Below are 12,908 nucleotides of genomic sequence, written 5' to 3'. Positions count from 1 at the left end.
AATGAATAGATAATTATTTAGTAATTCCCTTATTATATATTAAGGTTTAAACTAGTTCGGATATCTCGCTTCGCTTATAATAGTCTATTCATCAACGTCACGTGATTTATTTTTCGATTTTTCGATTTTTCTCGAAATTTAATATATAAGTAAGATATATAGCCCTATAGGGCTGTGGGACTTAAAGAAAAAAAATCGAAAAATTTCATATATTACCGCTACTCATTAATTCTCTACTAGTAATATATTAATATATTACTTTATAGCGTAGTATTAAAATAATAGTAAATCGATATCTCTTTCGTATTTCATTAACTATTCATTAAATATTCATTAATAATAAATTTAGCTTAATTCTCTATAAATAAAAAGTTTTATACAACTCTATTCGATATACGTTATATAGAACGTAAAATCTAAATATATCCGGTGTGTAGTCCTTATTATACAAATCGTATTATTATCGCTAATAACTTATCTATTTTCTATTAATAGTAAATTCCCATATATAGTAGCTCTCGTAAGGTAGATAATATTAATAAAATTAGCTTTACTCTAAATTCGAAGAGCTCTTTATCTAAAATTAGCTTTAATAGTAATTTCAAATAAATTAATTTAATATAATAATAAAATTAATATAAAAAATTAAAATATATTTATTATTAATATTATCTATATCTAGAATATTTATAATTATTTAAAATATATAAAAGAAATTTTATTAAGCTTTAAAGTTAGCTTAATATAATTTAAAATATTATTTAAAAAGAGATTTTATATTATAATCTACAATATAATTAATAATATTTTAAAGAAATAGATTTTAATTTATAGATATTAGAGGGAAATATAATATAAATATATAATAACTTAATATAAAATCGTTTTTTTTTATATTTAAAAGAGAGTTTAGTTAAATTTTAAATTTTAAATTATTATTATAATTATCTTAATTACTTTCTATTATATTTATAATATAATATTTTTTATTAATTAACTCTTCTATTAAAAAAATTAATTAAGATTAAATATAAGATTACTTATAATTTCGCTTTACTCGCTTATTAAATTTAATTAAAACTTCTTTATAAAATTATTTTATTTTTATAAATATAGAAAATAATTACTCTTTAATTACTATAATAGAAAATAATTCTTTTTTATATATTAATATATTAAATACGCGAGATATAATTTTTTTTTAATATTATATCGTTATTTTAGATTAAATTTTAATCTCTATTATAACAATTATATAATAAAATATTAAAGTTTAATTCTTATTATTAATTTTTAATATAGCGAAATATAAGAATAAGAATATATTATCTCTTATTTTTAGCGTATTTTATTTAATATAAAGAAATTAGTAATATTTTAATAATTATAATAACTATATAATAAAAAGATATAAATATATAATATTCTATTACGATATATAATAATTTTAATATTATATAATTAAGTATAATTTATTTTAATTTATTTAAAATTATCTTATATTAAAAATAATATAAGAGTTTATATAATAAATTATTAATATAATATATTAATATATTAATAATTTCGATATAATCTCTCTTACTCGCGACTCTTATTTTTTTTATTAAAAATATATTTAATATATATTATCTAATTAGAATAATTATCTTAAAATAAAAAATATCTATATTACGAAGATTAATAAAAAAGATTCTTTATAATTATAATTATTATTATTTAATAAATATTAATATAATAAATATATTAAAAATAATTATAATTATAATAAATAATAAATAGATTATAAAATGATTAAAGTAGTTATCGAATAGAGCTTAGGCTTATAATCTATTAAAATATAAGATAGAATACTTAGTTATATTAACTATTAAGTTCTATAAAAAAAAGAGCGACTAAATATAAATATACTAAGACGTATTATATGATTATATTATATGACTACTAAGACGCTAAGAGTTATATAATTCGAATTTTAATAAGAACTAGTAAGCTAATTTAGTCGATTTAATTAAAGAGCGTAGCGAATATAAATTTAATAAATTCGGGTTTATTACGTCTTTTAACTAGATCGGCTAAGTTAGCTCGCTAGCTCTCTCGAGACTTCTTATTAGAAAAATAGATGTACGTTACTCATAAATAGAATAACTTTTTAATTTTCTATTAAAATTTTGAGATTGTATTTTTAAATTATAGAGCGAAGATTGCGCTTTTCAATAAGGTAAAAATTCTAAAATTTAGTCTTATAATTATTAAAGGGTAAGGATCTCAAATATCGTTTACTAAAGTTCGCTTATTAAAGTTCGCTTAACAGTCGGATAGCTCTAATCAAGAAATAGGTACATATTATTTGATTTTAGAATAACTTTTTTATTTTCTATAAGTTTAGGTCTATGAATTAAATTCATAGAAAGTAATTAATTTTTAAATCTAATTTCGAGATTTAATTCGACTCTCGAAGAGTGAAAATATTTTAATTTAAGATTTACTTAGAACTATAAGATTAAATTTAATAATTTCTTTTTTATTTAAAAGCGTAATTTACGTTCTATAATTTGAAAAAAAATTAAAAGATTTAATAGAAAAAAGAGAAGTTATATTAATAATAAGTTTATAGAGAGTTAATTAGCTTTAAGTTAATTTAAATTTAATCAATAAGAAGTTTAATTTAATATTTATTATTATTTATTTCTATTAATAATTCTTACTTTTATTTTTATAATTTATAATTTTTATTAATTTTATAGTTTTTACGATTTTTACGAATTTACGATTTTTACGATTTTACGAATTTACGATTTTTTAGCGAGAGAGAATCATGGATTCGAACCGAGGACGGAGCGGAATAGTTCCGAAATTTATTGAAATCATTACCACTCGACTATCTAAGCTTATGTGAAAAGATATTCTTAATAGAGTAAATAAGTTTTTAATAAGTAATATTTGAATTCCTTGCGCTTTAATAATTATAAGATCAAATTTAAAGATTCGTTTCTTAAATAAAAGCCCATATTTTATTCTACAATTTAAAAAAAAAATGTAAAAATTTAATAGAAAATAAAAAAGTTATTCTAAAATCAAATAATGTGTATCTAATTAAGGCTGTCCGGCACTTCGGCTGTCGAGCGAATTTTGATGAGCGATATTTGAATTCCTCGCGCTTTAATATTTATAAGTCTAAATTTAGAAATTCTTTTTTTATCTAAAAGCCCCCATTTTATTCTATAATTTAAAAAAAGAATCTTAAAATTTTAATAGAAATTAAAAAGGTTATTTTGTATATTAATAACGTATATCTATTTTTTTAATAGTTACGAGCGCTAATTTATTTATTCGCGATAACTTAGCCGATCTAGTTAAAAGGCGTAGAGAACTCGAATTTATAATTGATTGTATATATAAATTTAAGATTTTCTAATTTAGCTCTATCTTATTCTTTTATATATACTAATTAAAATTTTGAGATTTTTTTTCTAAATTTTAAAACGGAATATAGGCTTTTAGATAAAAAAAGAATTCTTAAATATAATCTTAAAATTATTAAAGCGCAAGGAATTCAAATATCGCTTACTAAAGTTCGCTCATCTATTTACTCGATAGCCTCGATTAAAAAAATGATTATGAATTTAATTTATAGACCTTTACTCGTTTATCTATAATAATTTAATCGATCTAACTAAAAAGCATAATAATCTTAAATTTATAACTAATTATATATATAAATTTAAATTTATCTTATTTTTTTTATATATCTTTATATAATTTTAAGAATTAAGAATATAAAATAAATTAATAAATATTTTAAAAGATTATTAGAAAGATTATAAAAAATTATTAAAATTATAATATTATAAATTAAGTTATTAATAAAAACTAGCTCTTTTTAAATTTTAAAATATAATATTAGTATTAAAAAGATAGAAATATTAATAAATAGATATGAAATACATTATAATATTAATAATAAGAGAAAATAGAGCGAAGTAAAAAAAGATAAAGATAAGATTTTATAAATTTAGAAATAAAATTTGTAAAGTTTTATAATCGCTAAAAAAAGTATAGAGTTTAATAAAATAAACAAATAAAAATAATATAAAATAAAAATCTTTTTTTCCTATCTTTTTCTTTAAAGAAATTAAATAAGAATTAAATAATTATATTTAAAAATAAGATAGCGATATTATAGATAATATTATTTTTTTAATTATTTTAAATAGAATTAATTAATATTATTAAAATTAATAAATAGTATTTTTATATAAAGAGAGATATTATAAATTATCTTTCGATTAAAAATTACCGTTCTGCCCGTTGATATGAAATTAAGTTAGAAACAACTCTTCTAACGAGTATGAATTGGGTTTCATGTCGGTTATACATCGGTGATATATCGGTTGTTTATCGGTTATTAGTTATAGAACCGTTATATAACGGTAATATATCTTTACTAATGGCCAGAATAGTATAATTAAAGTAAGACTAAAAGTCTTCTTTATAATTTAATATATTTTTATCTTTTATATCTATTATTATTAATTAAATAATTATAACTCTACTATTATTATCTAAAAGCCTATTAAACATTATTCGCGAGAGTCTTATATATAAGATTAGAAGTTTATCTATTTAAAAGATTACGCTATTGTTATATATTATTTTAAGAAAAATAAAAAGAATATTATAAGTAAGATATAATTACGCTATACTCGAGAAGATAAAATAAAAATAATTATTAATTAAAAGAGAATTTATAAATCCTCTTATTTAAACAAATATTTATTTAAAATTATAACTAAGCGTTATTTTAATAATAATTAATATTTTAAGATATATAACGCGTTATATAATTATTTAGTTACTCTATAAATAGCGTATATCGCCCTTTACTAAATTACTCTTATTAAAAAAATAGAGAAAATTATTATTAAAAATATAAAGAGTTATATAACTCTAGATAAAATTATTTTAAATTTATATTATAAAAATAATAAAAAGAATTTTTTTTTAAAGTATAAGATATCTATAATATAAAGACTATAATTTATTCATAAAAATTAAAACTACTTATATCGATATAAGTATTAATAAAATAATTATATTTTAATAATTATTATATTAAATTTCTAAAAAACTCTTATAATTAAACTATTTATCTTTTTTTTTAAAAAAAATTATATTAGAAAATACTAAAAATTAGTTAAGAGATATTTATTATAAATTATATTTATAAGATAAATAAATATAAGCTTTTTCTACTTATTATTATTAATATAATTATACTTAACTTATTATCTTATATAGTTTTCTATTTTCTAATTTAAAAAAAAATATTATATATAAATACTTTAATAATATCGAAATACATATCTTAAACTAAATATTTCAAACTCTATTATTAATATTATTAATCGTAAAATAGCTTTAATTAATACTTATTATATTATTCTTTTAAATTTTAAATATATATTATATATCTAATATATTAATAAAAATATTATTATTAATTATAAATAATATTTTAAAATAAAGAAAATTTAGAAAAAAAATTAAGTTTATTAGAAATAAGTAATATACGTATATATTTAGATAGATTTTAAAAAGAAATAAGAGTTTTTATAAGAGATTTATAATATATATAACTCTCTACTCTATAGCTATCTATTTAATATATAAATTTAATTATTTAAAAGAAAGTTTATTTAATACTATATTAATAAGAAACTTTATTTTTTTAATATAATTGACTTTAAAAATAAAGATAGCTATATTATCTTAAAGCGAAAGTTAAAATTTTTAACTAATAATTTATAAATAATAATTTATAGAATTAATAGTTTTTTAACGTATTAGCGATTTAAATATATATCTAATTTTAAAAGTATAAAGATTATTATATCGATTAAGCTATTAAAACCACTATTTTATAATATTATTATATATATAATATTATAAATTCTTATAAGAGTTTATAAATAATATAAAAAAAATTAATAACGATTTAAGTCTTTATATCGATATCTTTATTATAATTTTTAATCTATTATATATTTATAGAATTAAAATTAAAATAGAAGTAAACTTTAAAACTATTAAAATTAAAAATATTTACTTTTATTAATATTTTAAAAAACTCGCTATTTTTTATATATATAATATATCTAAAATATTAGAGAATCTAGAATAGTCTATAAACCCTCTACTTATTATTTATAAACCCGCTATTATACGCTCTAAAAATAAATCTTTTAATTTTATAAAACTATTTATATATATAGAACTCACTTTTTAAAACTCTATATATTATAAATTATTAGAATTTAAATAAATAGAGAAGTATTTATTTTAGCGAAATAATAATATTATATTAAATTAAAGTATATAAAATAGTTATAAATATAAACGAGGATATAAATATAGATATAGATATAATAATATATCGATTACTACTAATTAAATAATCTTAAAAAAATTATTATTATTAATATATACTTTAAAGTTATAATTATAAGAGATAAAGCTATATAAGATAAATAGCGAGATAAAATTATAAAAGATAAGATTATATAAGATAAATAATAAGATAAGACTATAAGAGATAAGATTATATAAGATAAATAGTAAGATAATTAATAGCGAGATAGTTAATAACGAGATAGATATAATACGCTAGTCTATATATAAAATAATAAAATAATATTTAATATCTTTTAGCTATAAAAAAAATTAGATAATTAATAAATAATAAATATTTAAATATAATAGATATATTTTTAATGATAATAAAAGAGAATAGCTAGCTAATTAACTATCGCTATAAAAAAATAATCTAAAAATCTTATTATTTAATAATTTAAAATTATCTAATCTTTTAAACTTTATTAGAAAAATCTAAAAAAACTTATTTTATTACTATTAAGAGTTTTAATAATATTCTTTAATAAACTATATATAAGATTTATATCTTATATAATTAGCGATTACGTAAAAGCTATTCGAATCTAGAGGGGTATATATATATTCAAGGGGAGTATATATATATTAAAAGGAGGTATACGTATATCACATTTCTAAATCAATCAATCAAAATCATATAAAGAAATATCTTTCTTCTTCGTGAAACTACTTTCTCGAAGTATATATATACTTCTTATATTTATAATCTTAATAAATAATATATAAAAAAGAAATATTAAAAAAGAAATTAATATAAATTTTAAAAGAAGTAATATCTCGCTTAATTATAAATTAATAATTATATAAATAATTTCTAATATAAATAAACTTAATTTAATATTTTTAAAATAGATCGCTTTTTTTAAATATTACGCTAATTTTAGATTAAATAATAATATTTAATTATTTAAATTTACTATTTATTTAAAGATTTTTTAATATAATATTTTTTTAAATATTTTTTTAAAGAGATAAAAGATTTCTATTTTAGAATTTTAGAATTTTATATTATAATTAAAATAAAGATAAGTATAATAATAATTATTATATTCTATATTATTAAAAAAAAGTTTAAATATAATAAGAATAAATTTATTAAATTTATTTAATAGAAGATAAATATTAAAGTATAGAGTAAAATTATTTAAAAAGATAATTATAAATATATAGTTATTATAAAAAATATTAAATAATTTTTAAAAATTAATATAAATTTAATTATTTTTTTATTTTTTAAAAATAATATAGTATTTATAAAATTTTATTTTAAAATTAATTATAAAATATAACTTATAAATATTATTAAAAGAAAATTTAAAAAGATTTATTCTAATATATATTTTAATTATTTGAATATTCTAAGTATTTAAGTAATTTATATAAGTATATTATATATATAGAGTATTCTTATTAATTTAAATATCTATTAAAGAATTTTATAGATTTAATAAAAGATTTATTATAAATAATTTTTTTTTATTAATAATAATTAAAATTAAAGAAATAATTTTTTAAGTATTAAGCGTATAAAGATAACTTTAAATATATTTTTAAAAAAATTATTATTATTTTATAGAAAAATCGTTAAAAATAAAAAAAATCGAATATTATTATTTCTTTAATTATTTTTTAAAAATAAGATTAAAATTATATCTAGATATATATTAAATATAATTAAAAATTTAAATTTACTTAACACTCTTTATTTTATATTTAAAATTAATATTATTAAATTTAAAAACTATATAATTATTATTAATAAGTTTATTAATAAAGCGAGATTCTTAGAATTTAGAGAAAATTTTAAAAATTATAAAATTATAAATAACATATTAAATATAAATAAAATTATAAAATTAAAAAGAGAATATTATTATTATAATAGAAAGTATAAGGATAAAACTTTATTTAAAAACTTAATTTTAAAAGATTTATAAAAAAAAGATTATTTAAAATTTAAAAGTTAATAATAAATATAATAATAATATAAATAATAAAATAATATATTATTATAAATTAAGTAGTTATAATAATTATCTTAATATTAAAAAATTGGTTTTTTAAATTTAAATTTAATATTCATATTAATATTTTCTTAATTATTTTTTTTATTTTAATCGCTATAATTATTATAATCTTTATTTTTAAAATCTTAAATTTTTTTCTAAATATATTTATATTTTAACTATTTAAAATATTTTTTAATAAAATAAAAATTCTTATTATAAATAATATAGAATTTATAAATTTATATTTAAATATAAAAATTAATAAAATTAATATTATCTTAAATATAATATTTAATTAATATAAACGCTATAAAAATAAAAATAAAAATATTTATTTTAATATAAATAATTATTATATAAATATTAAAAAATTTAATAAAATTAATAAAATTAAAAATAATATTAAATTATTATATTTTAACGAGTAAAGGCCTATGAATTAAATTTATAATCATTTTTTTTGATTAGGGCTATCGAGTAAATAGGTAAGCGATCTTTAATGAGCGAACTTTGGTAAGCGGGCTGTCCGACTGTCGAGCGAACTTTGATAAGCGATATTTAAATTCCTTGCGCTTTAATAATTATAAAATTAAATTTAGAACTTATATTTTTATTAGAAAACCCGCATTTCGTTCTATAATTTAAAAAAAAATCTCAAAATTTTAATAGAAGATAAAAAAGTTATTCTAAAATCAAGTAATATATACCTTTTTTTAATTAAGGCTATTCGACTACATTTTTTTAATAATTATAAATACTAATTTATTTATTCGCGATAATTTAGTCGATCTAATCGAAGAGCGTAGTAACTCTAAATTTATAATTAGCTATATATATAAATTTAAGATTTTTAAACTTAGTCTTATCTTATTCTTTTATATATACTAATATAAATTAATATAAATTTAAAAGATTTATTTTTATTATAAAGATTATAATTTTAATTATAAATTTTATAATATTAATTATTTAAATTATTTAAATTTTTATAAAAATAATAAATTTTTTAACTTTTATTAATAATAAAAATATATTTTTTAAATAAGTTATTAATTTTTTATAATAAATTAATAAACTAATTAATATAGATTTATAATTTATTTTTATAAATAATAAAAATAAGAGATTTTAATTAGTATATATAAAAGAATAAGATAGGGCTAAACTAGAAAATCTTGAATTTGTATATGTAGCCAATTATAAATTCGAGTTCTCTACGCTTTATAGCTAGATCGGCTGAGTTATCGCGGATAAATAAATTAGTATCCGTAACTATCAAAATCTCGCCCTTCCGCGCCTTCTCATTAAAAATTAGATATATATTATTAACATATAAAATAACTTTTTTATTTTCTATTAAAATTTTAAGATTTTTTTTTAAATTATAGAATAAAATGTGGGCTTTCAGATAAAAAAAGATTTTTTAAATTTAGTCTTATGATTACTAAAGCGCAAGGAATTTAAATATCGCTTATCAAAGTTCGCTCGACAGCCGAATAGCCCGCTTATCAAAGTTCGCTTATTAAAGATCGCTTATCTATTTACTCGATAGCCTTAATTAAAAAAAAAATTATGAATTTAATTCATAGGCCTTTACTCGTTTTTAAATAATAAAGTTAAAAATATCTAATTCGCGAAATTTATATTTTTTTTAATTTTTTTTAAATAATTATAATATTAATATAACTTTTAATAAAATTATATAAATTATTTTTATAATAGATTTTTATTATAATATAGAGTTTATAATATACTATAATATACGAGTAAAGGCCTATGAATTAAATTCATAATCATTTTTTTTAATTAGGGCTGTCGAGTAAATTTGGTGAGCGAACTTTTAATAGGCGATATTTAAATTCGTTACTTTTAAACATCCATAAGACTAAATTTACTAATTCTTTTTTTATCTAAAAGCCCACATTTTGTTCTATAATTTTAAAAAAAAATCTCAAAATTTTAATAGAAAACTAAAAAGTTATTCTAAAATCAAATAATGTATGCCTTTTTTTTGATCAGGGCTGTCCGGCCACCAGGGGGTGCGATAAGTGAGTAAGGTAACTAGGCCGGATTTGGACTGCAACCAAGGCAACATCGCTTATTTTATTTATTTGTTCCCATCATTCTTACACTTATTTCTACATATTATAGCCCCACCACACACTCCTCGTAAGCCAAAGACTTCAAAAACAAGCCGTCGTGAGGGCGATACCATTAAGAAGACTGAGTTGTTCAAGGCAGTGGATTCTCGAGGCCTTAAGCCACTAAGATTAGTGTATCAGAAGGAGAAGATTAAACCCTCTACAGCAGAACTTTGGCTTAGACAACGGCGTCAAATCGTTCTAGAGGTAGCCTATCGAAGGACTGGTGCATTTCGTATGGGACGACCACTCAAAATACCGGACGAAAAGCTTACAGAAATACTGGATTCGAAGAACAATGCTCGTGACGAAGGCTATGAACGATAAATTGAGATATTCTCTCTAGAATGTAGTGTCAGATGCCTACAAAACTCGCTTCGGACGAGAAGATCCAATGCCAGGCTGTACAAGAAGGCCAAAACTAAGTGGGTTTCTCAGCCAAACAAGATTTTTCGGCAGGATTATAGCCATAATCACGGAGATCAGACAGTGGAACAATTTTGGGCCTTCGTTGGTTGGACGGATAAGGCACACATAGACCCTACTACTATGCAAGCAGACTATATACTCAGAGAGGAAGGTTTAGATCAGCGTTACGCTCCCGAAAACGTAGCTGAAATACCGCCACTTGAGGGGGTCAGCCTGCATATGTCAGCCTTTATCTCCTATTATCATAAGGGCAAGCTACAGTTCTACAACGATCCGGACGACGTCCCGGAGCTGAATATTGACGTACATGTGGATGCTCCTAAGAGAAGACGGCCCCCAAAACAACGAAAGAATGAGACCGAAGAGCAATTCTATCAGAGCGAACGATACCTACAATGGGTTGCAGCGGAGCCTCATAACGTCGATGTACAGCCGAAAGGGAATTCTATGACTCAATTGTTCTACACGAAGAAGATTCTACCGTCACATCTTGAAGAAATGCAGGAAGTCGAGCAAAAAACGGGCCAAAAATGCATTCTTCAGGAGGATAATAACCCAAGTCATGGCACTCGCTCAGCTGTCAACTACGCTCGGGCTTACAAACAACGGCATGATATCAAGACACTGAGACACCCCGCTCAGTCACCGGATCTGAATCCCATGGAGGCCGTGTGGAATATCCTCAAGCAAAGAGTACGTCGAAGGAAGTGGAAGACAAAGGATGACTTAAAAAGAGTCATTCTCGAGGAGTGGGAGGGTGTTTCTCTGAAGGAAATCCAGGCTAGAGTCGACGAGATGCCTGAGCGATGTGCCTGGCTAGTAAATAATGATGGTAAAGGCATTAAGTCGGCGACATGATAATCAAGTAGCATGAAATAGACGGAAATGTAGCCATTCAATGCTGGAGAAGCTATGTCCAAATCCGGCCTAGTTACCTTACTCACTTATCGCACCCCCTGATGCGGCTGTCCGCGATCTTTGGTGAGCGAACTTTGGTGAGCGATATTTGAATTCCTTGCGCTTTAATAATTATAAGACTAAATTTCATAATTCTTAAAGATTCGGAAAGCACAAATAGCGCTTCAAAGTTTAAAAAAAAAATCTCAAAATTTTAATAGAAAATAAAAAAGTTATTCTATATGTTAATAATGTATACCTATTTTTTTGATAAGGGAGGCGCGGGAGGGCGAGATTTTGATAGTTGCGGACGCTAATTTATTTACCCGCGGTGTCTAACCAAAAAGCGTAGACCTAACGAATTAATGATTGGCTGTATATACAAATTCAAGGTTTTCTAGTTTAACTCTATCTTATTCTTTTATATATACTAATATTATAATATCTATATTAAAAATATTTTTAAAAATATTTTTTATAAATTATTAATTAATTATAAATTTTATAATAACTATAAAATAAGAAATTAATTAAATTATATTAGTATATATAAAAGAATAAGATAGAATTAAGCTTGAAAATCTTAAATTTATATATATAATCAATTATTAATTTAGATTCGCTACGCTTTTTAATTAGATCGATTAATTTATCGTAGATAAATAAATTAGCATTCGCAACTATTAAAATCTCGCCCTCTCACGCCTCCCTTATTAAAAAAATAGATATATATTATTAACATATAGAATTACTTTTTTATTTTCTATTAAAATTTTAAGATCTCTATTTTAAAATTTAAAGCGCTATTTATACTTTTCGAATTTTTAAAAATCTTAAAATTTAGTCTTATAATTATTAAAGCGTAAGGAATTCAAATATTACTTACTAAAGTTCGCTCGATAGCCGGACAGCCCGCTCACCAAAGTTCGCTCACTAAAGATCGCTCACCTATTCACTCGATAGCCCTGATCAAAAAAAT

General features: G+C 19.7%; 1 protein-coding gene across 1 annotated transcript; it reads left to right on the top strand.

The window, feature by feature from the left end:
- Positions 1-10,458: 10,458 nt before the first annotated feature.
- Positions 10,459-10,930, top strand: HO133_002197 (uncharacterized protein; the record flags this gene model as incomplete). The annotated part of the gene is made up of 2 exons (XM_037293124.1): positions 10,459-10,510; positions 10,614-10,930. The coding sequence occupies 2 exons, from the start codon at positions 10,459-10,461 to the stop codon at positions 10,928-10,930; spliced, it is 369 nt and encodes a 122-aa protein (XP_037150777.1).
- Between the last annotated feature and the right edge of the window lie 1,978 nt (positions 10,931-12,908).

This window comes from Letharia lupina (genome assembly GCF_014066315.1).
Source record: "Letharia lupina isolate WasteWater1 chromosome Unknown contig_14, whole genome shotgun sequence".
Taxonomy (NCBI): domain Eukaryota; kingdom Fungi; phylum Ascomycota; class Lecanoromycetes; order Lecanorales; family Parmeliaceae; genus Letharia; species Letharia lupina.
This window is presented reverse-complemented; position numbering and strand designations above follow the sequence as displayed.